The 24,686-nt window shown below is 54.1% G+C and overlaps 2 protein-coding genes and 1 non-coding gene across 4 annotated transcripts in view; 1 reads left to right on the plus strand and 2 right to left on the minus strand.

The window, feature by feature from the left end:
* The first annotated feature begins 342 nt into the window (after positions 1–342).
* On the plus strand, positions 343–16,944 carry NELFA (negative elongation factor complex member A). 2 transcript variants are annotated; one of them, XM_038533265.1, is made up of 11 exons: positions 343–659; positions 9,091–9,262; positions 10,546–10,707; positions 11,778–11,867; positions 13,419–13,591; positions 13,685–13,754; positions 14,046–14,134; positions 14,790–14,901; positions 15,615–15,892; positions 16,010–16,109; positions 16,225–16,944. In XM_038533265.1, the coding sequence occupies exons 1-11, from the start codon at positions 450–452 to the stop codon at positions 16,407–16,409; spliced, it is 1,641 nt and encodes a 546-aa protein (XP_038389193.1). In that variant the 5' UTR covers positions 343–449; the 3' UTR covers positions 16,410–16,944. The 2 variants fall into 2 exon arrangements, with proteins under 2 accessions (XP_038389193.1, XP_038389194.1); XM_038533266.1 differs by having other exon boundaries at positions 450–659; positions 13,461–13,591; positions 16,225–16,593.
* A 2,767-nt stretch (positions 16,945–19,711) lies between these two features.
* NSD2 (nuclear receptor binding SET domain protein 2) overlaps positions 19,712–24,686 on the minus strand; it is a 60,786-nt gene continuing 55,811 nt past the window's right edge. The window contains 4 exon segments of the mRNA XM_038533264.1: positions 19,712–20,872; positions 21,814–22,018; positions 22,929–23,035; positions 23,218–23,359. Of these exon segments, the coding sequence (XP_038389192.1) occupies positions 20,601–20,872; positions 21,814–22,018; positions 22,929–23,035; positions 23,218–23,359 (726 nt within the window). The 3' untranslated portion in view covers positions 19,712–20,600.
* On the minus strand, positions 23,463–23,587 carry LOC119871361. The gene has a single exon (XR_005357467.1).

A 24,686-nucleotide genomic window follows, 5' to 3' on the forward strand; every position in this document is an offset into this window, starting at 1 on the left:
CTCCGTCTCGCAGGCCCACAGGAGGGTGCTCCCGCGGACAGGGGAGGCCACATGCACGGAAGCGCCCGTGAGCCTGCCCCCGGGGTACCCCGGACGCCCGCCGGCGAGGGGCCCGGACTGGTCTGCGTCGCGGCCCAACCCGGACGGAGCTAGCGCGGGAAGTCGGGCGGACGCCCCGCCCACCCGCCACAGGAGCGCGACGCCCCTCTCCTGACGTCATCTTCTACAGCCAGCCGCAGAGCCGGCCGCGGATGCCGCCATGATACGTTACGGCAGCCGACCGGCTTCGCTCGGCTTCGCCACGAAGCCTCCGGCCGAGGCCCCGCCCCTTGGGAGACGTCACCGTGGCCCGCCCGGGCGGGCGCCGCCATATTGGGGGTCCTCGCCGCGGGCGCGTAGGTGTCTTCATAAGATGCCGGCTCGGCGGTTCTCTGCTTTCTCCCCCCAAGATGGCGTCCATGCGGGAGAGCGACACGGGCCTGTGGCTGCACAACAAGCTGGGGGCCACCGACGAGCTGTGGGCGCCGCCCAGCATCGCGTCCCTGCTCACCGCCGCGGTCATCGACAACATCCGCCTCTGCTTCCACGGCCTCTCATCCGCCGTGAAGCTCAAGCTGCTGCTCGGGACGCTGCACCTCCCGCGCCGCACTGTGGACGAGGTGAGGGGGGCGGCGGTGGGGGCGCGGGGCCGCCCCTTCCCGTGACCCGAGACCCCGGGCCTTGGCCCCCTCCTCTCCGACAGTCCCTGCGGACTCTCTCCAGCTCTGTCCCGGGCCCTCAGGGCCACCTGGAATCCCCCCGGACCCCCACGCCCCCTCCGCACGGACCCTGGTCCCCGGACCCCCACGCCCCCTCCCCACGGACCCTCCCCACGGACCCTGGTCCCCGGACCCCCACGCTCCCTCCACACGGACCCTCGTCCCCGGACCCCCACGCCCCCTCCCCACGGACCCTCGTCCCCGGACCCCCACGCCCCCTCCCCACGGACCCTCCTCCCCAGACCCCCACGACCCCTCCCCACGGACCCTCCTCCCCGGACCCCCACGCCCCCTCCCCACGGACCCTCGTCCCCTGACCCCCACGCCCCCTCCCGACGGATCCTCTTTCGGGACCCCCAACCCCCCTACCCATGGACCCTCATCCCCGGACCCCTACCGACCCTCTCCCTCGGGACCATCCCCCCGCACCCTCCCCGAGCCCAGGTTGTTGGCTGGGAGGGTCTGGGCTGGGGGCAGAGGTGCCGGCCGGCTCTGGACTGTTCTGTCCACCTTACGGAATAGCCACTTGTTTGGGGCCCTGTATTCTTTGGATTCTTTCCATGCATGAATACTTCCTGTCGTTCGAATTAGTGGATATGTGAGATTGGTTTTCTTTTTTCCCTGACGGCATATTGTGCCATTTTTCGTGTGAGGTAAACTAGTTTTTCAGAATACTGAAGCCCGGTGCTTGTTACTACTTTGTGCAGCTGCCATTGCAGTTTTTGTAAGGACGCTGCTGTGTTTTCCGAATGTGGGGCCTGGGGACAGATGCACCTCAGTGGGGCCACCTGCGTGCATGCCGGGTGGACTGTCCGGGCTGTCCCTGAGTAGTATCTCTGCCCCATCCATCCTGCCTGGTCCATGCCGCCCCTCCGTGCCGCCCTGTCCATCCCAGCCCCATCTATTCTGCCCCCGTCCATCCTGCCCCAGTCCGTCCCACCCCATCGGACAGTGGGTTGTGCACAGCGTTCACTGCTGTGGATACTGCCGGTGCCGAGGGTCTCGTGTTTGTATTGGGATGTGGGAAGCACACATTTCTGGGTGTAATGTCCATGAGTGGAACCCAGGTCCTGACCTTATGCTACTTGTTTCTCAGGGTGCTTGTGTCACATGAACCCCTGCTGGCTGCCTGAAGGTGTGGTGGGGTTTTCTTGTTTGTTTTCTACCAGAGTTCCTGCGCCATTTGTAAATTTATTTTCACTATTTTAAAGATTTATGTCTTTGAGAGAGAGCAGGCAGGGGAGCGGGGAGGGGCAGAGGGGCAGAGGGAGAGGGAAGAGCAGACTACCCGCTGAGCAGGACACACACCCCCACCCCCAGATCCGGGCTGAGCCAAGGGTCGACCCTCAACCACACAGATACTCAGGTGCCCCTGTCATGACCCTGCTTTTCAACATCATATCTTTTTTTAAAAAGTTTTACTTACTTATTTGAGAGGGAGAGCATGAGCCAGGGGGAGGTGCAGAGGGTCAAGCAGGAAACCCAGCCCAGGACTGGATCCTAGGAATCCTGGATCATGACCTGAACAAAACCAAAAGTCGGTGGCTCAACTGGGCTGAACCCAGGTACCCTTGCACCATTTTTTAAATTGAGGTATAATCGACATACAACCCTAAATGAGTTTCAGACATGCAAGGCAGTGATACAATGTTTGCACATACTGCCTATCATCACCACTGTAAGTCTACCATGCCTGCAGAATCTTTTTTTCTTGGGATGAGAACTTTTAAGACTTACTCTCAGCAACTTTCAAATATACAGTATAGTGTAATTAACTATAGTCACCACATTCAATGTCTTTAATTTGTATTTGCCTTACTACTCGTGTGGTTGAGCATTTTTCATGTATTTATTCACAAATTCCTTCTTTTGTAGGAAATAATATCTTTACATCTTTTGTAGGGTTTTTCCTGATAACTTTATTTTTTTTTTTTGCAATGTAGGTTTTTTTTTTTTAGGTTGTTTTTTTATATATAAATATATATGAATCTTGGCTAGCAGTCCTTTTTCAGTTATATATTTTACAGATACTTTACAGTCTTAAGTCTTTTTCACAGAACCTTTGGATGTACAGACACTCTCAGCTATAACTGGGTGCCTTTGCCAGTCTTGCCTTCCTCTGATTGGGGCTGATTTTGTCTCATTTGGGATGTGGCTCCCTGCCTGGCGGGCGGACACTTCTGCAGTCTTGTTTGAGCAGCTCAGTTTGCCTTTCACGTCGGAGTCTTCAATCTACCTGGAATTAATCATTGTGTGAAGCTGGGAATCCAGTTTTATTTTCCACAGGGATGTCCATTTAGTCCAGCACCATTACCATTTACTGAAACAGCTTCTTTTCCCTGTTGATTTGCACTGTCACTTCTGTGGGTCTGTGTCTGGGTTCTGCTCTGTTCCTTCAGGCTATTTATATACCACTGTACCAATAACCCACTAAGTCCTGTTACTGCCACTGTATGCAAAGTTTTGCCAGCTAACAGCAGAACTTCCCCCTTTATTCTTCAGGAACATCTCTGGCTATTCTTGGTTGTTTCTGTTCACATATAGATTTAATCTGCACTCCTCAGGTTACACATACAACACTTTGGGATTTTGGTTAAGACTGAGTTGAATTTGTAGTGCATTCTGGGGTAAAATCATTTTAATAATATTGAATCTCATAAATTGTGAATATGGATCTATTTAGATCTTTAATATTTGCTTAAAGCGTTCTGATTTTCTTGACAGATCTTCCATTTTCTGTTAGATGTGTTACTAGATATTTCATATTTCTTTCGCTGTCTTAAATAGTATCTGTTAAAATTTATTTTTTTAAAGATTTTATATATTCATGAGAGACAGAGAGAGAGAGAGAGAGAGAGAGAGGGGGGCAGACACAGGCAGAGGGAGAAACAGGCTCCATGCAGGGTGCCTGAAGTGGGACTCGATCCCAGGTCTCCAGGATCACACCCTGGGCTGAAGGTGGCACTAAACAGCTGAGCCACCCAGGCGGCCCAAAATTAATTAATTAATTTATTTATTTATTTATTTATTTGTGATTTTTATTTATGATAGTCACACACAGAGAGAGAGAGAGAGAGGCAGAGACATAGGCAGAGGGAGAAGCAGGCTCCATGCACCAGGAGCCCGACGGGGGATTCAATCCCGGGTCTCCAGGATGGTGCCCTGGGCCAAAGGCAGGCGCCAAACCTCTGCGCCACCCAGGGATCCCCCCAAAATTTATTTTTAAATGTGAGTTTGTGAATACCTTCTGTGTTAAAGGCTTACTAATTGCAATAATTTTCCCATAGACTCTTTATTATTCTGTGTATTTACTAATCTCTTTCCAGTTACTTTTTATTTCTTTTCCTTGCCTTACTGTACTCAACAGGACCCCTCTAGTACATTGTCTTTTTTCTGATCACACAGTGAGAACTTTGTTTTTGCTGATAAATACGTTTACTATTATTTTTGGTAGATAGATTTTACCTGGTTAAGGAAATTCTGTTTCTAGATTTTTTTTTTTATTATTATTTTTAATTTATTTATTCATGAGAGACACACACACAGAGGGAGAGAGAGAGGCAGAGACATAGGCAGAGGGAGAAGCAGGCTCCATGCAGGGAGCCCGATGCGAGACTTGATCCCGGGACTCCAGGATCATGCCCTGAGCTGAAGGCAGGTGCTAAACCACTGAGCCACCCAGGGATCCCCTACTTCTCTTTTTTAAAAGATTATTTATTTGAGAGAGAGAGAGAGACTGCACATGCACACATGCACGCATGTGGGGGTGGAGGGGACAGTGCCGAGAGAATGAATCTCAGGCCGACTCCCCAGTGAGCACAGAGCCTGATGCAGGTCTAGATCTCGGGAGCCTGAGCCAAAGAAATCAAGAGTCGGTCACTCACCAACAGCATCACCCAGGTGCCCCTGTGTTTCACTTCTAAAGAAACTGGCAGACTGCTGTCCATGGTGGTAGTCACAGGTCACCTTCCACCAGCAGTGGACGGGGCTCCAGCTGTCCTCTTCCACAGTTGACAGTGTCTCTGTCCTTTTGGCCCTTCCTGAAGGGTTCATTGTGTGTTTCCAGCATCACTAGTGACACTGAACATCTCCTCTTGGGATGTATTTTCAAATCTTCAAGTGCATATTATTTTTAATTGATATAAATTACATTGTCTTACATACTTGTATCAAATTATTAAAATAAAACATTATTTTTAAGATTCACCCATGTTGTTCTTCATCTAATCCAAGGGTTGGCAAACTGGCCTGTGACCTATTTGAAGGTTTATGAGCTAAGAACGTTTGCACATTATTAAACGGATTGTTCAAGTGTGCATCATTACTTCTTTTTCTTTTTCTGCCAACATGGCACACAAGCCCTGAAGTCACTGTCCAGCCCTTCACAGAAAGATAAGCCAACTCCAGATCTGCTCTGCTGTGCCCCCTGTTTGGTGTCCCTGTGCATGCCCCTCTCCAGCCCTGGGTGGCAGGCTGCACACAGCTTCTCACCCATGGGGTAGAAGTGTCTGTCAAGTCATACAATGTATTTGCTTAAGTGGTGGCAGCATAATGTCCACACTCCCACCTGCAGTGCCTCATGGTCCTTATATTTCCCCCACTTCTCCCCCACTTGGTTTGGTTCACTTTTCCTTTTTGTGGATCAGCTGGTTGGAAAGTGTTTGCTACCTTATGTTCATTTGAGGCATCCATCCCAGTGTTCATTGCCTTCTCAAATTTCCACCTTTTACATTGCCTATTAGTAACATCTGCTTTCGTTTCTGTTGGGGTTGCTATCTTGTTGATTTGCGGGGGCTTCATATTTTGGATAGTAAACTGCTGGTTTTGAACAGTTCATTACAGATTACATCTGCCATTCTGTTACCTGTTAACTTTATCATTTGTTCTTCACTGAACAGAAATATTTCATTTTAATACATAGTAATATTTTTTTGTTAATGGTTTGTACTTGGAAGTTTTAAGAAATCATTAGGTGTGCGTCTCTTGTTTCTTTTCATTTTGTAGTCCTTCCATTCACAGATGGGTCTTTGATGCGTCAGGAGTGCACCCCTCAGACATGCTGTGAGATTGGATGCCAGTTTGTTTTTTTTTTTTTTTTTTTTTTAAGATTTTATTTATTCATTCATGAGAGACAGAGAGACAGAGGGAGAAGCAGGCTCCATGTAGGAAGCCCAATGTGGGACTCGATCCCAGGACCCCAGGATCTCGTTCTGAGCCAAAGGTAGACGCTCAACCACTGAGCCACGCAGTGCCCTGGGGCTTTATTTGCCTCTGTTCTAAGTCCCAGATCTCTCTCCAGCCGTGCATTTAGATGTAGGCCAACTCTTTCTCATGAATTTGTAGTGCTATGCACGTGCATGCGTGCACAGTGTGTGTGTGTGTGAGGGAGGGAGAGGGGGCGAGAGCGCATGCATTTGAACATAAGGGCATGTGATGTTCCAGTGGCCCATGCCAGGTTGTCCTCTTGGCAAGGACTGGAAGCTCCTTACATCTTCAAGTGTCTGGAGGGAGTACTTTTTTTTTTTTTTTTAAAGATTTTATTTACTTATTTGGCAAAGAGCATGAGCAGGGGGAGAAGCAGGCCAATGCAAGACTTAATCCCAGGGCCCTGGGATCATGACCTGAGCCAAACCCTCACTAACTGAGCCACCAGGTGCCCTGAAGGTGGTGTTTTTGTTGCAGATTTTGTTGAATACAAAAATGGCTTGGACCGCCGTAACAAAATACCATCGGCCAGATGGTTTAAACAATACACATTCATTTTCTTATGTTTCTGGATGCTAGGACGTGCAGGATCTAGTGCTGGCTGGTTCGGTGTCTTGCCAGGGCCATCTTCCTGGCTTGCAGATGGCAGCCTCCTGGCTGTGCTCAGGCAGTAGGAGAGTTCTGCGATCTCTTTTATATGAAGGCACCACTCCCGTTGCGGAAGCCCTGCCCTCAGGATCTTATTACCTCCTGCTACCACCACACTGGGGATTGGGTCTCAGTGTCTAGTTTGAGGGACACATTCAGTCCATAACAGCAATCTCTTTGGTTTTAACCAACCTACCTCCCTCTTTCTTCCTTTCTTCCTTACATCTTTATAAAATATGCGTTTTGCCTCATGGTTGTTGTATTGCCTCATGGTTTGCTGGGGTGTTGGAACAAAGGACCACAGGCTAGGTGGCTTAGACCTACAGAAGTACTGGGCAGTCCTGGTGGCTCAGCGGTTTAGTGCCGCCTTCAGTCCAGGGTGTGTTCCTGGGGACCCAGGATCAAGTCCCATGTCGGGCTCCCTGCATGGAGCCTGCTTCTCCCTCTGCCTGTGTTTCTGCCTCTCTCTCTCTCTCTCTCTGTGTCTCTCTCTCTGTGTGTGTGTGTGTCTTTCATGAATAAATAGATGAAATCTTAAAAAAAAAAAAATTCAGAAGTACACTGTCCCACAGCACGGGGTGGGCTCGGCCTTGGCAGCTGGTGGCATCACTCCCACCATCGTGTCCCTTTGTCCTCACCTTGTCTTTCTTCTGTGTCCAGATTTTCCATCTCTACAAGGACACCAGTTGTGTTGGATGAGGCCTCCCCTAGTGGCTTCCTTGTAACGTGACCACCTCTGTAAAGGCCCTGTTTCCAAACACAGCCTTCTTCTGAGTTAAGACTCCAAGGTATCTTTTTGCAAGAGTACAGTTCAGCTGAAGACCCTAGCTTTTCATGAGCATAGGTGGATTCTCGGTGTATCTTGTGCTTTCTTGTGAGCTGTTTTGAGAGCAGGTCTTGTGCCTTCCTGGTGTCTGTACCCCTAATGGCCCACGTCACCCGCTCTCAGGAGAGACTCTCTAGCCTGGGTGAGTCTCATCTTGGTGAGGCTTCTGTGTCACTGCGTGTGTGGCCTCCTTTCCACTGCTCTGTGGGATATTCTGGACCTGGTTGGTGCCCACACTCAACCTCCTGAGGAACCGCCAGCCGGGCTCCCAGTGTCCATGCCTGGCAGCAGTCCCGAGGGCTCCAACATTTACTGTCTTCTATCTTTCTGATGCTGGTCTCCCCGGGTGTGTGAGCTGTGCCCGCCCACTGGGTCCATGTCACCTTTGTGGCCTGTCCCCTTCTACCTTGTCCTCTGCGAGCATGGGTGCACGGGAGGTTCCTCACAGTCTGTTTCTTGTTCTCCATGCTGTGAGGGTGAACTGCCGACAGTGGAACCTGCTGTCTTACTGAGCCCCTTGAGATGCTTTTAGAGAGGAGTAATTTTCTATACATAATTTTATTTTGCCTGAGATGGGTTTTATCCTTGACTCATTGGAGTGAGGAACACAAGTAAAAATATTTTTCACTTTGTGCCTTTTGGGTTTTGGTATGGAACAGAGCTTATAGCTCGGCTAAGGAGAAGGGGCAGGTGGTGGGCAGGCCATTCTTCTACAACAAAGAGCCCCCACCACAGATGTTTACAGTTTCTGCCATGAAAAGAACACATGTCTGCATATTTCCAGAGATGGCCTTCTAGAGTGGGTCTGCCAATGCCTAGGTCTGTGTGGGGCTGACAGTGTCAGAATCAAACACCTGGGAGCTTTGACTTTGGTGCTGGATGTGCTAGGGTGTGGGGACTCCAGGGCAGCAGGGCAGGTGGCAAGGGCAGGAGTGACAAACCTAATGTCTGGGGAACGGAAAGGCTCTGGCCCATTCCCGAGAGACTGCGTGACAGGGCTGGGGGGGGCGGGCAGTGGGAGCCCTGCACCACCTTCTGGCCCCCCTGCCGAGCATGGTGAGGCCCTCGCAGTGGCTGCCTGGTCCCAGAGGTGCCCCAAGGTGCGGGTGTTGGTGACCTGGTGCGGGTTCTCAGGAACACGCCCTCAGATGACAGCCTTCCCCTCTCCTGTTGTGCAGGCACCAGGAGCCATCAAGGAGGCTGTGGGGAGATGAGGCGACCCCGGGGGACAGTGGGTGGGCCATGGGCCAAGGTGGGCGTACTCAGTGCAAGTGGGCATCGCTGCCTGGCCCAGGGAAATGGGTGGCCATTGGGTGGGGGGATGGAGGGAGAGCCCACAGGTTCTCGTGAAGACGAGTCCAGGTGTGTCGGCAGTGGCCACAGAGGTTGGATGCATCGTGTGCCCCTCAGGATGTGCGCTGGCAGGATGCAAGGGGCGCTCTCCTCTATTTAAAAACAAAGATGCGTGGATGCTGGCTTCTGCCCAGCTCTAGTCCTATGTCCCTAGCAAGATGCTGATGTGGGTCAGAGGGCTGGGCAGGTGGGGTCTGGGCAGCCATGTGGCTGCCTAGTTGGCTGTTGGGATGCGTGCACATGCATGTGCACGCACTTAAACACCCCGGCTCAGGACTAATCTCTCTCCTTTCTTGGCAGATGAAGGGCGCCCTGGCGGAGATTATCCAGCTGGCCACCTTGGACTCCGATCCCTGGGTTCTCATGGTAGCTGACATCCTCAAGTCCTTTCCTGACACAGGCTCGCTTAACCTTGACCTCGAAGAACAGAATCCCAACGTTCAAGATATTTTAGGAGAACTCAGAGAAAAGGGTATTTGTGTGTGTGTGTTATGCTGGGAGGAGGGAAACGGGTCTTCCTTTTAAAACATCTTTTCTAAAGTGGATTTGACATCCAGAGCATTGCATCATGTGCAGTACAGCATGTTATGTTTCCTTGACTGCTTATATCTCCTACCCCTACCCCCACCCCGCCACAGCCCCAGCTTCTGACTGGCCTTGAGAAGCAAGCTCAGGACGGCCCACAGGCTGCTGCTCACTGCGCTTGCTGGATCCAAGTGTGTTACTGTTTGCATATTCAGACGCCCTCTCCCTGCTCAGCTCATTGAGGCCACAGCTCTGCCCATTCAGGTTGCAGCTCCAGAGCCTAGAACATTCCCTGGCACAGAGTATGGGGAAAGGATGAGTTCAGTTTAGAACATGAACTGAAAACCACTGAGAAAATACAAACAGAAAGAACACAGAGGAGGAGGTGGGCTTCCTCCCCAGGTCCCTCTCCTGGTTCACACAGCTGCATCTGGCATGCCCCTTAGAGACGGAACCCATGCTGCTGCAGGGCCAGTGGTTGGCACCCCCTGCAGGTGGCCCCTGCCACCTCTGCTACCCATGAGGTGACCACCCCTCCACCCTCTGTCAGTTTTCACTCGGCCACCCCATGCCTGTCTGGGTGATGTCTCTGGGCTGGGAAGGGCCTGTTCTGTTTGCGGCTGGAGGTGGGCTTCTTGGCCGCTGGGAGTCCTGGGGGCGTCCAGGTCCTAGAGGGGGTGGTGTGGCGGGAGGGGTGCACAGGAAGGGGGATGAGTTCTGAATCCAAGTGCTGCTTCTGAGGGCTGGGAGGACCGCTGGGTGGGGGCCCATGGGGATTGGCGGGGAGGAGCCTGTGGCCACCGCAGACTTTGCCTCTCCTGCCGCTCAGGGCATGTCTCGGTATTGCTGCTGCCCTGGACACCTAGAACACACTCTGGGAAGGTTGTACTGCTGTATGTCCATGGTGCCCCAGAGTGACAAGCAGCCAGCCAGCCAGGACATCCTAACCCTCATGCCCAGCAGGTCCTGGGGGTTGGGGTGGGGACATCCCAGCTGCAGGGCCACCCACTTGACAAGCAGCCGTGTTGGCGGCCTTGACTGTTGGGTGATGGTGGAGTGGAGCCCCTGGGCAGTCTGACCTGTTTTCTGTTTTGAAAACAAGGTGGAAGATCCAGGACCGTAAGTAGGAGACAGCACTTTAGATGGTGTTTTCACACGAGCTGTGCAAGCCAGGGCCTGTGTGAGGGGGATGCAGCTCCTAATGTGCTGTGTTGGTTCTCGAATGAGCAGTGAACGAGTGTGAAGCGTCTGCCATGCTGCCGCTAGAGTGCCAGTACTTGAATAAAAACGCCCTGACGACCCTCGCCGGACCCCTCACTCCCCCAGTGAAACACTTTCAATTAAAGAGGAAACCGAAGAGCGCCACGCTGAGAGCGGAGCTCCTGCAGAAATGTGAGTGCCCCCATTCTGGAAGGCCCAGCATGCGAGGGATCTGATGCTGAGAAATGGTGCCTCTGTTTTCCTCTGTGGTTTTATTTCTAGAGTTCCTTTAGAGTGTATGGTCCCTGAACTGTTCAAGACAGCCGGCTACGTAAAGTTGTGGGGTTTTGTTATTTTTTTTTTAGAAATTTATTTATTACCATGCTAAACTGTATTTTAAATCTATTTTAGAAACGTCAGAAGTTTTACGTTAAAAGTGTCTCTTTCTAATCTTTGTTACAACGGTGAAATCTGCAGATGAGTCCTGTGGGCCGTAAGAAGGGCAGCCCTCTGAAGGCTCACAGGAGGCCTGACCCTCACTCCTATAACTTCGCCTTTTGCTGGAGTTGCAGAGGATGTCCCTTTAACCTTAAAGATGTTTGGTCATTTTATTTTATGTTTCTCTAAATAGTGATGTATAAAATGTGTATGGAGGTATTTGCCAGGAAAAAGGCAGGGTAATTGATTTCTTCAACCAAATTGCAAAGTATGAATTGCAAGAACTTTTATTTTGAATGGCCATGAAATTGGTATTAACCATACGCACAAATGGCCTGATTGCAGAGAATCTGAATAAAACACAGCCTTCATGACCTTAGCATCCCAGGCTCGGGGTGGCTCTGTGGCTTCTCAGAGCCAGTGGGACACAGTGAAGCCTCCCATGCTTCCCCTTCCCTGTTCCCATGGAGCCAGCTCTGGAAAACCACGTCTCCTTCCACTGATTGATGCATGTGTGGGGAGACACATTGGGCTTTGCCCAGTGCCCAGCAGTGAGGATGTGCCACCGGCTGCCCCGAGGCCTCCCTACGGCCCACTCTCTGGGCCCCTCTAGGAAGGATGGCCCCCTGGCTCTGGTTCCTCGAAAGTAGGTTTGGCTCAGTGGAGGATGTGACATTGGAAGTCGTGCCAGTTCTCTCTGGGAAGGCATGAATGTTTGGGAAAGGGAGCCCTGTGTCTGCATGAATGCACCCAGTGCGACCTCTTCATAACATACTTAGCCTGCAGTGAAGGGCGTGTTGCTGACTTGACGCATCTTCTTGCAGCCACCGAGACGGCCCAGCAGCTGAAGAGGAGTGCAGGGGTGCCTTTCCACGCCAAGGGCCGGGGGCTTCTCCGGAAGATGGACACCACGAGTAAGGCTGGCCCCCAGCTCTGAGCCCTCATTGCTCATCAGAGACCAGGCCCCACCTCAAGGGTTCTGTCTTTTTTGTTTGTGGTGTCATTTAAATGTTGGGATGTGCGTGGGTCGTGGGCCCTGTAGGTGTCTTTGGTTGTATTGGTGAAAGGAGCACACGAGATGAGGAGAGAGCCCAGGGGAAATTTCAGGTTTTCCGACAAAAGGACCTGGAAGCATATGCAGGAGCCTGACCAGAACTTGAGGGAGATGCTGGTTTGTGTCCCTCTCTGTGTGGGGAACAGTGTGCCTGCCCTGTGCGCAGGACTCCCCCTTCTTTGGGGAGGGAAGGGGCACCCCCTCCAATGGAGAGCGAGCTGCCTGAGGCAGCTATTCCAGGGCCCACCTTCTTCCCTCCCTCAGAGTTGGAAGCAGAAGCCCTGCGTGCCTGCACACAGGGCAGACATAAGAATGTGGGTTGCCCTGGGGCTTGCCACCAGAAGGCCCTGGACAGACACCCCAAAGGGCAAGAGGGCAGGTTGCCCACTGTCCTGCGTTCCAGGGCCCAGCACTGACCAAACCACAGGGAAGCTGGGTCACCTGAAAACAAAACAGATGCGCCTGTGGGCCTAAAGGGAAGCCTTGTGGGGGCCCCTCCTATAGGGCCCATCCCAGCAAGGTTCCCGAGGGCAGGGGCATGGTCACTATGCCCTTGACCCAGCATCCAGTTCAGGGTCCCATTGGCTGTGCTGGAAGGGGCCATGCATGCCCCGGGCCCACATCACGGTGTGAGATCTGCATGTGAGTGGGTTTGGGCACAAGTGCCCAAATGGAGTCCTAGAGGTGGGAGCAGGGAGGCACCAGATGCTGGGGGACAGGTCCAGGCCCTGTTCAGGAGACACCATCCCTGTGTCAGGCGACTGCATTTGGACATAGTTGGGGACAGGGGAAGGTGATCCTTGCTGCACAGTGTGGGAGGGTCTAGCCTTGAGCAGAGCTGTTTGCCCAGAGGTGCAAGAGGGAAGCCAGGTTGAGCATCGTGTGGCATCTTTGTTTTTGTTGGTGTTCTTGGCAAAAATGTCAGATTGGCTGTGATGTCATCATTTCCATTGCCTTGCTCCTTTTTTATTTTTATTTTTTTAAGATTTTATTTACTTATTCATGAAAGACAGAGAGAGAGAGAGGCAGAGACACAGGCAGAGGGAGAAGCAGGCTCCACGCAGGGAGCCTGATGCGGGACTCGATCCTGGGTCTCGAGGATCACACCATGGGCTGAAGGCGGCGCTAAACCGCTGAGCCACCTGGGCTGCCCTGCCTTGCTCTTTGATGCGATGCCTGAGCGCGTCGCCACCTGGTGGTCAGGTCTCCCCACCCCCACCCCCCCCACAGAGACACAAGTCCCCTGGGGTCAGGGTCACATCTGCAGAGCATCCCGCAGGCTTGCAGTTGGGGGTGGGCGCTGGGCTGGCAAGCAGGTGGCAGAGCACCCCCTCCATTTAGAGCATGCTGGCGGGGTGGCCTCTGTCCTTATAGAAAACCCATCACCTGAAGTCCTGCCTCACGGGGGCAGCCCCGTCCAGGTGGCCACTGATGGGCACCATCCTCTCTGCAGCCCCGCTCAAAGGCATCCCGAAGCAGGCGCCCTTCAGAAGCCCCACCACTCCCAGTGTCTTCAGCCCTGCTGGGAACCGGACCCCCATCCCGCCTTCAAGGACCCCTCTGCGGAAGGAGCGGGGAGTGAAGGTGGGCTCCGCCCCTCCGGCCTTGGCGGCCTCCCCAGACCGGCCCCGGCATTCCTCACCGCACAGCTAAGGGTGGGCTCCTGTCTATTGGCAGCTGCTTGACATTTCCGAGCTGGATATGGTGGGTGCTGGCCGAGAGGCAAAGAGAAGGAGGAAGACACTGGGTACGTACTTGGGGCTCCCCCACCATAGCCTGCTCTCCCCAACTTACCCCTTCCTTTTTTCATGGGGACCTGTGTTTCTCAAGCCACCAGTGGCTTCTGTGTCTCAACAAGACCGCAACACAATGGCCGACCTGTCCTAAAACTAGCCCAGTGTGTTCTTTGCCCAGAGACTGTGAAGCACACACTCAGTGTGGCTAGCATGGGCCCCTCCCACACCCCGGGGGTCTGCTCGGCCTGCTTGTGGGGTGCTGTGCAGTCGGGGGACTGGCGAGGACTTTGCTTTGTCGGCAGATGCAGAAGTGGTGGAAAAGCCAGCCAAGGAAGAGACCGTCGTGGAGAACGCCACCCCGGACTACGCGGCTGGCCTGGTGTCCACGCAGGTAGGCCGTGTGTGCTCCCACTTGTCCTGGTGGTCAACCACAGAATGTGCTCCGTGGGGGATGTGTGTGGATGTGGGTGCGAGAGGCAACGCTGGCCAGAGGCCCAGGGAGCATCGCAGTAGCGTGAAGAGCAGGCACACACTGTGTGCTCTCTGCGAGGTCTCCTCAGCGATCTCCTCAGTGCGGTGACTTGGTTTCCCCTGTCGGGTGAGGTGAGGGTCAGTGGCCTAGCGCAGCCTGCTTCTTGGAGTCTCGTCCACGCGGACCGTGCAGGTGCAGCCCATGGGGATAGGGCTGCAAGCCAAGGCTGGAGAAAGGCCTTGGAGCCACAGGTTTCTGGGCGATGGTTTTGTTTCTTCCTGCTGTGGGGCTGTTTCCTCACTTCGTACGAGGAGGGGTCTTCCCTTGGTCGTTGGTATTCATGGCAGAGGAAGACTGGCAGCCCTTCTTTCCTCAGAGGCGGCTGATTTGGAAAGCTCCCCAAGCAGACAAGCAGCTCTGGATGGGGGGTGGCGGGGAGGTCCAGCACAGCCAGGCGCCCCTTCCCCAGCCCTTAGGACCGCAAGCCTGCCATCCTGCCCCGGGGCTGGGGGTGGAGGTTCACAGAGGAGCCAGCAGAGCCCAGCGTCCAGGAGGACTGTAAACTGTGTTCCAGAAACTCGGGTCCTTGAACAATGAGCCTGCACTGCCATCCACGAGTTACCTGCCTGCCACGCCCAGTGTGGTCCCGGCCTCCTCCTACATCCCCAGCTCCGAGACGCCTGCAGGTCAGCCGCCACCTGGAGGTGTCCTCCTCGGACCTGTTCCCCCATGCATCCAGGGGTGTCAGGACATCTGTGCCATGTCCTCCCTGAACCATTGCTGGTCCTGACTGGAGACCCTTCTGGTCACACAAATTTCCAGGAATGAACCCAGAGTTTTCACCTGCTCTGTCCATTCTGGGGGCAAACAAGCAGTGCCCCCTTCGCACGGCCCAACAGGAGTGCATTCTGCAGGGATGGGATGGGGTGTCTGGCTGACAGTGCCTCAGGCCCCAGGGGTCCCGTCACAGTCCCAGGATCCTGAAGGGAGGTGGATCCAGGGTCACGGCCTCGACTCGGTCTCTTGCTCCACCGGGCTTGGCTGTGCCTGCCAAGAGATGGGCCTGGGAGCAGAAGCGACCAGAGGGAAGGCAGTTCCTGTCTTACTGGGGCTATGAGCAGGGGGACCTGGGCTTGGACGTCTCCTCTGCTGTCTGGAAGGGCCTAATGTCTTTAGCTCCAAGGTGGGGGCGTATGGGGGCTTATGCCCATCAGCGGGCTGGCAGTGCGGCCTGTGGTTCTGGCCCCAGCTGTGGGGACACGGAGCTGAGGTCTCAGGGTGAGCCAGGGTATGAGCAGTCAGGGCCTGGGAGGTGGGGCGGAGCCCGCCCACTTTCTCAAGGTGGGGGGGGGGGTCCCTGGCCCTGCAATCCCTTTGCCAGATATCCCTCTGCTTACAGCACCATCTTCTCGGGAAGCCGGCCTACAGGCCAGCAGGCCACCGGAGGAGCCCAGTACCCCAAGCCCCGCGCTTCCCGCGCAGTTCAAGCAGAGAGCACCCATGTACAACAGCGGCCCCAGCCCAGCAGCATCTGCACCCTCGACGCCCACTTCCCCCTTGACACCCACCACACCCCCAGCCGTCACCCCGGCTGCCCAGACACCTCCAGTGGCCATGGTGGCCCCACAGACCCAGCCCCCTGCCCAGCAGCAGCCCAAGAAGAACCTGTCTCTCACGGTAGGTGGGCCCTTGGCCGGCCCCAGGCCCGGTGGGAAGGTGGCATGGGCTCCAGATGGATATGAGTGGTGGTGCCCCTGGGGCCCAGGTACCCACACCCCCTTTCCACACTCGCAGAGAGAGCAGATGTTTGCTGCACAGGAGATGTTCAAGACAGCCAACAAAGTCACACGGCCCGAGAAGGCCCTGATCCTAGGCTTCATGGCTGGCTCCCGAGGTGGGTGTGCATGGGCAGCCCAGTGGGGTGGGGGCCAAGGGCCCCACAGGGGAGGGAAGGGACAGGCTCCTCCACCCTCCCCCCAGCCCCACCCAGCAGCCCCTGTCCTCCACAGAGAACCCGTGCCAGGAGCAGGGCGACGTGATCCAGATCAAGCTCAGCGAGCACACGGAAGACCTGCCCAAGTCCGATGGCCAGGGCAGCACCACCATGCTGGTGGACACCGTGTTCGAGATGAACTATGCCACAGGCCAGTGGACGCGCTTCAAGAAATACAAGCCCATGGCCAACGTGTCCTAGGGCTGCCCACCCACCTCTGCTTGCCTTCGCTGCGGGGTCCGCTGGGCCCCAGCCCACTGAAGCTTTTAGGTTCATTTCTCGGGGTGTTCTGGACTTATTTTTTAAATTTTAATATGGGTTACCTTTTGTGTGATTTCAGATACTTTTTTGGATTCAATATTACATTTTTGAATGTTAAAGTTAACCAAAAAAGTTATAACTTCTAATTTTAGTGACAGCTCTGCCTGTTAGACTTTTATCTTTTTTTTTTTTATTTTTTCTTAAATTCTGACCATGAGGGAGGGCTCTTCCTTGCTAGTGCGATGCTCTTCCCATCCCACGAGGTTGAGGGGACCAAGTGATGCCCAGCACAGTTGAGACCAGGGTGGGGATGGCCTGGCCCATGCCCCAGAGCAGGAGACACCGGGCCGGACATGCCACAGGCAGGTTTTGTATTTGTCTTTTGTATGGTTGTGAGCATTGAGACCAGTCTTCTGGCGCCTGTTTTCATTGTACAAACGATCTGAGTAATTAAAATATAGCTTTTCTAAAGAAAGCCCCGGAGCGGTGTTTGGGGCCAGCCCATCCTCTCTGCTCCAGGGGCTTGGTCCCTCTCAGGGTAGGAGCTGGTGGGGGCAACACAACTGTCACCCCCCTACACTGACTCAGAGCCCCAGTCAGAGGCGCTTTATCAGAGAAGATGGGAGACCTGGAGCGGAGCCGAGCACCAGCCAAGATGTTGACAGGTCTCCCCCCCTACACCTCCCCCCCACAATTCCACCTTTAAAGGGGATTTGGTCATCAGATTATTTATCCAAAGGGGAACCCAGCCTACTGTTCCTGGTATGGGCTGCACCTCCCAAGGCCCCGGCAAGGCCTGAGCGGGGCAGCCATCTGAGATGGGGTGTGTCGGGCTGTGCCAGATGCCACAGGAGCTAGGCAAGTGGGCAAAAGCCCCAAACTTCAAAATGTGATGCCGTATAAAGTAAGTCTAGAAAAAAAGCCTTTAAAATTTTTTTAATACAAAAATACTCATATACAGTTTTCCAAACACAACGTCCCACTTTAAATGTTATTTCCCCCTGACGGGCAGTTGTCACGTCTGCAGCTCAGTCTGTGACCCCCAGAAGGAATTTCAAGTTTTTAAGTCTGTCCAGACCAGTGAGAGCACCGAGCGTTCCTAACAGGAGCCTGACCGCCTATTGTGTGAAGCTCCGACACCCAACAGTTCAGTTCGTATTTAATTTCTGACGGGGCATTTCACATCTCAACAGGGTACAGCGGACACCGGGACGCCCGGGACAGCCATTCACTCTAGTGACTAATGCCCAATACTGTGCTGCTTGGAGGACTGAGAATTTGGCAACAGTCATTTGCATTAATTTCCATCAAAACAGGCTTATCTTTAATTCCTGGAAATACGGTAGTTCTGGAAGGTGGGCAGTACACACCCTGTGGTTTGTATGTCAAGATCAGAACTTCAGAGGTGGCAGGAGCATGGACCTGAGTGTGTGTGTGGGGGGGGGCAAGAGGTGGGGGGAGGCGTGGTGTCCACGCGATGCGGTTCCTGATGGAACAGGCCAGATGGAGACTCCCCATGCGCCGCAGGTGCCATGCTCTGTCCCCCACAGTGGTTGCATGTCCTGACTGCGGATACCCGTGCTGGTGCCACCTCATGGGTGATGGGGAATGGTGATGCTGAGTAATCCGGAGAAGTCGGGGCAATTTTTGTTTTGTTTCTGCTTTGCATTTCATGACAAAGGACTGAAGCTGCCATTCAGAAAGACTGAATCCCCGCAAAAGAGCTCTCCAAGCTCCCCCTCAGACTCTGGGCAGAGCCCTCAGGGCTCAGCTGTCATGCTGCAGCCTCGTACTCAGATCCATAAACCAGTTTTCTAGAGATTTGCAAAGTTAGTGTTACTTGCTCATTAGGTTCAACAGTTTCTGGAAAGAGGATAACCATATTTAAAATGTTTCCAGTATTTCCTTCAGAAAGATCGTAGAATTTGAAAATATCAAAGTGACTAAAAAAATCCCAAGATTTTACTACGTCAAATACAAAAAATAAGTTAATCTGCTCCCCAAAGTGCACTGCAAGCCCAGGCTGCTGGTCTGACTGGTCCAGATGTCCCTCTGCTGGTGGGAGCGGACAGGCGAGCCCCGCGTGTGGCAGCAAGGGTGTGGGGGTGCTGCTGGGTCACCACTGAACAACCTGAGTTGTTCAGGGAAGAAGGAGCACAAATCTATGAATCAATCCAGTATTTTCTTAGGACAATGTGAGAGCAATTAGAGTTCTAAACTGAGATCCCCTCAGTCCCTGTGTCTTACCAAGCAAGTACATTTCCAGAGGTCACCTGAGCCATTGCAGGAGTCAACTGATGACCATGCTCCCGGATCTCCTGGGTCGCCAGGGGTGGCTCCCATCTCCAGGATGGTGGCAGGAAAGGGGCCAGAGGGACAGCCACAGTTGGGAACACTCTGCACCCAGTAAGTGCAGGGGGAGGTGCGTACCTGCAGGTGTCAGGGGCCTCGCACCTAAAGAAGACCTTCCCTGTGGTCAGCCTGGCAGAGACCACTGCCCCCAAGAGCTCGTATCACAGAACCACGGAGCAGTAGTGAACAGGGGTCTGGGTCCAAGGACATCCTGCAACTGTGCAAGGCAGAGACGACGGAAGAATGAACAGGAGACCTCAGGAGCAGTTTTCAAGAGGGGCTGGGTATACATCTCTGGGATACATGTCCTCCTTAAGGGCCAGAAAAAGGCATCTGCCGCTGAGGATTCCCTTCCCTCCCATTGTGAGCATGGAGACTGCAGGCCCCACAGAGTGCACACAGGTGCCTGGCAGGACCCCCGCCCTTGCCGCACTCCAGTCGCCCCATGGTCAAGGTCAAGAGGAACTTCAAGAAGAGAAGACAACTTCATATTCCCAGAAGCTTCTCACTTTGTGGGAATAAATAAGAGTTAGTGGGCATCTCAGGGAAACTCCAGGACGGGCGCCACCCACTGGTGTGCGTGCAGGTGGTGCCGGGCAGGCCTGGAGCCCCGGCACGCGCTTCTCCGTGGTGTCCCAGCCGAGCATGTTCTCCACGAACGGACCCACAAGCGTGACAGAACGTCAGTAACTGGATAGAAGAGTTCTAAACTCTGGGCCTCTCCTCAGACCCCTAAAGAAATGCCCTGGGCCCCAGGGTGGGGAGCACCCAGCACAAGCTGTGCCCCAGGGCAGAACACAGCCCCCAAAGGGCCTCACCCCCACCGAGCACCACTCCTTTCTCAGGGACAACTTGGGGCCGCATCAGTAAATACACATTTCAGTCGGTGGTAATTTGTGAAACAAGTTTAGCAAAAATATATTGAGAATAAAAGCCAGAAACTGGTAAAAGCCAAATGAAAAAAATATACAAAGTCTTCCCCCAAATGTTGGTAAGGACCTAGTGCGTTCAGGAGACAGGCCCAGGTGAGATGTGCCAGACCCGGCCTGGTCGGGAGAGACTATGCTCGCGACCCCACACGTGGGACGTGACGCGATGGCGCCGCTCAGTCCAGATCCATGACAGAACAAACTACAGGGGAATCTTACAACAACACTATCACTATCACCACTCCTGGGGCCGGCTTCTCACCAGGATGGAAAAGAAGCATTTTGAGGAAAAATTTCACATTAGTACAAAAAAAAAAAAAATCATACAGCTGTTTCATATGAGCAAAATAATGATCAAAATCATGGTTTCCAGGGAATCCAGGGTCTGAGCCCTTGCCCAGGCCAGGCCCCATCCTGGTCTCTCCTGAGTGATGAAGACAGGTAAGCAGGCCGAGTAACATTGTGAAGATTAAAGAGATAATAGTGATCCTTTAGAAAAATACTACTCTACATTTCGGGTGAGATAAAAACATTTCATATGCCAATTAATTTTCAATTATAACTTTAACCTACAAAAATAGAGTGGGAGGGAACCTTGACATTCTCAGAAATTCAAGTGTAGCTGTAATGCTGTGGAGTAAGGCTTGTTTGTCCAGGAACCTTCTGAACCTTGTGGCTCAGATGGGTCGTCAGTGCAGACGCAGCGGGCGCTGCTGAGGATGGCTCAGTGGTGGACGGCGCTCCCCCCCAGGAGGCCTAGGTGGCTGGCATAGCGGCTTCGAGCTGGGTCCTTGGGCCAGTCCCCTCTGTGGCCCTTTACCCCTGGATCTGGCCAAGCCGCTGCCTGGCGCTATTTGCCTTCCGTGACTCTCCTCCAGCACCTCCTTTTCTTCCTCTTCCCCTTGGACTTCATGGGTTCCGGGAAGGGTTTCTCAGTCTTGGTGCTTCGAGCCGACTCTGCCCCCAAGTCATGCTCGTAGCAGTACGACCGCCCATCCTGGGTGGAGCTGAAGGCTGTCCCATCCTGGTGTTCCTTGCAAAATGAATTAGGGCAAAAGTGGCAAAATGAAGTGGAAGGTTTGCCACACACGTCACAGTGATGCCAAGGACATTCCCACTTCCCTGCAACAAAACAAATTAGCAGAAATGACGAAAACTGTAACCACTTTTAACATCTTCGTGGTTGAGAACCTATTTTAAAACTGTCCAGTGAGATGGACACAAATTAAGACAAGGCATTGCTGCCTATTGAGCTGCAAAAACATGAAGAGGAGGGAGGACGGGCACTCAGAGGCCTGGTGGGTGGGCCTGGCAGAGGGCACCTACATCCCAAGTCCCCGGCCTCCATCCTGTGCAGGATGAGGTGGCTCTCGGGGTGGCCAGCGGATGCTGGCTTCTCTTCTGTGACCTCGCTGTGGCCTGGATCCAGGGTCTACTGGCCTTAACTGTAGAGGTCATGTTCACACCTCCTGCAAACAGGTTTCTCTCCTGTTTGTCTATGAAATTGTGCTTTGTCATCTGCACGTAATTATTTTTCTCTTACACTCAAACATGTTAGACCTTTTCTTTTACAGCTTTTCTTTTTTTTTTTTTTTTTAAAGATTTTATTTATTTATTCATGAGAGACACAGAGATAGAGGCAGAGACATAGGCAGAGGGAGAAGCAGACTCCATGTAGGGAGCCCGATGTGGGACTCGATCCTGAGACTCCAAGATCACCTCCTGAGCCGAAGGCAGACACTTAACCGCTGAGCCACCCAGGCGTCCCTTTTACAGCTTTTCGACTGCTCTGGGCAAAGGCCTATTTTTCCTCTCAGACCACAGGGGATGGTATCTCTGGCACCCGTAATCTCCCTGAACCGAGGCTGGAAGCACCAGGCAGACCCCGCTACCTGTCCCCTCCTCCCTCGCCACTGGCCCTGACATGGCCTACACTTGTGGGGTTGCCACCCCGGCCCCATGACTGTCAATGCCACGGGCCTCCCCAGGCTGAGAGAGGGAGAGGAGAGCCTGGGATGGGACCCCCCCACACACCAAGGCCGCCAGGGGGCCCGCTCACCCACCAAAGGGCCGCTTGCCCAGGCCCAGGCACGACAGATGGTAGGCCTTGGTGCAGGACTTGCGGTCACACAGCACCAGCTGGCCGCCGTCCCCACAGCGGAAACACTCATCCTCAGACTCCTTCTTTCCTTCACCCCTGGTTCTCCGCCTGCGGGTTCTCTTCTTGGTCTTCTTGCCCTTTTCATCTGAAGACAGGGATGCTGAGGTCTAGACGGAAGAAGCAGAGGCAGGCTGCTGCAGGGAGCCACGTGGATGGGCAGTAATAAACTCCAAGGAGCCAAAGCAGAAGTGCAGGGGTGGCCAGGGGTGGGGCAGGGGACAGGGCATAGGGCCAGGGCCAGCCGCCTTGCTACATGGAAGACAGGCAGGCCCAGAAAGTGAAGCCCACTCTGCTGAAAGCCTCCTGCAGCGGCAGCTCATCTTGGACAGCGGGTCCACACCCCCAGGTCGGCTGATGGGATGCACAGGCCACGGAGTGGCTCCGGCCCCCACTTGGGGGGACATCCTTGGTCCTCCTAGGAAGGATTCTGTCATGAATGGGAGAAAACTCTTCTCTGGTGGAAGCAGCAGATCCAACACAAACACTCCCTCTCGGGCCACAGCCTGTGATCTGCGGCACCCCAGGGCCCATGCTGCACACGGCACGTGGCACGGGGAGGCAGGGAGACTGTCCCACATTCATGACCTTCCCAGAATCTCAGAATGGGACCTGACTCATTGTTAAGTCAGGAGAAGCCACCCTGGGGCACGGGGCCCTGAATCCCACATGCCTGGGGTCCTTAGAAGGGGAAGACACAGAAGCAGGAAATGGACCCATGAAGATCACGACAGAGAGGACGGTGCTGACGGGCTGAAGGACACCACGGACTGCCAGAAGCCAGCAGAGGCTGGAAGAGCTTGGGAGGGAGCGCAGCCTAGACCACACCCTAGTTCTGGGTTTCCGGCCTCAAGAAGTTCTGCTCACGGTTCAACCTGTGGCACTCTGACAGGGGGCTCTGGCCTCCCTGCTACCCGCGGCCACCTTTGCCCACGCCACCCACCACAGTGACAAGTCAACTTGGGGGAAGTCGCTTATCACCACTGCTGGTGTCAGCAGGGAGGATGGAGTGCGACTTACCTTTGGTCGGTCCCCGAGGAACCCGCTGCAGTTGGAGGCACCACACCGACAGACCGTCTTCTCGTTCCCCAGACAGTCCAGGTTGTAGTTAAAGGTCAGCTCCGTCCCTGGGTTATGAAAGACACATGCACGAGACATACCAACCATCTTCCAGGGGTGAGATCGCCACCCATAGAACACACGTCCCTCCTTCACTGCCCAGTGTACTGGCTCCCCCTCTGCTAGCCCGGCCTCCAAGAGCCTCCATGACCGCCAAACCTGCCCGCGCCTGCCCCTGCACATGTCGTACCTGCAGGAATGTCACACACAGCAAACAGGCCCACACGAGTGTCACCGTTCACTGTCCATTTAAGGGTCTCACAGTTGGGCTGGCAGCTATGGTTCATAAAGCGGGAATAGTTTCCTTTGGGGCCCGCATCGATGATCCGGTCCTGTAAGGCACAACTCTGGTTTTAAGCCACATTTACACATGTGGCAGCACCAAGTATCATGTCCTTATAAAAAGGATTTTCCCCATCAGACCCATTGGTTGAGTGTTGTGCTGGAAACCGTGGTCTCCCATGTCCACTGGGGTGGGACACCCCCAAACCAGCCCTGTTTCTCTCCCTCACGGGGGGTAGGTCAGGACCACATGGAGAGGACCAGGCCCCAGCGAGTGTGGGTGAGGAGGGCAGCCATCTGGCACAGGCCAATGCCACCCAACAGATGACAGGCAGGGAGCCCAGAGATCAACATGGATGGCCAGTGGGAGTACATGGTAATGGACAAGGAACAAAAACAAAGCAGCCCCTAAAACTCAAAGCCAGACGAGCCTCCGGGAAGGCATCCACATCCCTACAGAGAGAACAAGGCGCAAACTCCCAACGATGCCATTCGACCTTAGGCTGAGAAGGATCGTCCACCGTCAGTCGTCAGCCGACACGCAGGGGCTGTCCCAGGGCAACAGGGACAGTGTCAAGAAAGTGACCCGACAGAGGCATAGACATACAAACCCACCTGACATCCAGCCACAGGGAGAGTGGGGGGAGAGTCAGCAGGTGGACCCCACAACCACGGGGAGCAGTAGAGGTAAGAAACATGCCAGCAGGCAGGATGGCACTTGAAATCAGGCACAGAAAAGATGAGAGTCCCGAGTTTGTGCAAACACACAAGCTAGTGTGTCTCTCCTGCGGCCCCAGGAACAGATGCCCAGCGACGATGCCCCCCAGGGTCCCGCTGGCTTGGAGACATCCTGATTCATTTCACCCTCACTGCTGTTCCTTTACAGAGAACCGGTAGCAGAATAGGCCTGCCCCTCAGCGCACCTTGCCCACCCAGTAAGAGCCCCACTGACCACCGCGTCATGTTCCTCATGATCATCCCAGGGGCACTATCTGCCCCCTCATGCACCAGTGCCTGTTCCCACACTTTCCAGAACACACCCTGCGAGGCGAGCCAGCAGCAGGGCAGCCCCGGTCCCTGGGCACGTGTGCATCTGCCTTGGGGATGGCCCAGCTCTTCAGGTATTCTGGGTACCTGAGCCTTGGTGACTATGTGTCAAGATCTTTCTTACAAACACTGATTTTTAATTTTATAGAATCTTCTCTCAGAACCTCCCGTGTTACATGGCTCTTATTTTTTATATACTCAGGGCTTCTTGCTAGCCTGATCCAGCCCCCCCCCCCCCCAACATACTCCAACATACTGTAACTCCCAACTGCTCTACTTTGGTGAATGCAGGCAAGGGGACACCCTTCGCCTGCCGCCCTGCCACCTGCC

Source organism: Canis lupus, chromosome 3, assembly GCF_011100685.1.
Source record: "Canis lupus familiaris isolate Mischka breed German Shepherd chromosome 3, alternate assembly UU_Cfam_GSD_1.0, whole genome shotgun sequence".
NCBI lineage: Eukaryota > Metazoa > Chordata > Mammalia > Carnivora > Canidae > Canis > Canis lupus.

Excerpts from the sequence above, each read along its gene's own strand:
- NELFA (XM_038533265.1), top strand. The coding sequence starts at position 450 with ATGGCGTCCATGCGGGAGAGCGACACGGGCCTGTGGCTGCACAACAAG. Across the intron at positions 660-9,090 it reads CGCGCCGCACTGTGGACGAG|ATGAAGGGCGCCCTGGCGGA; the intron begins GTGAGGGGGGCG and ends CTTTCTTGGCAG. Across the intron at positions 9,263-10,545 it reads AGGAGAACTCAGAGAAAAGG|TGAACGAGTGTGAAGCGTCT; the intron begins GTATTTGTGTGT and ends TCGAATGAGCAG.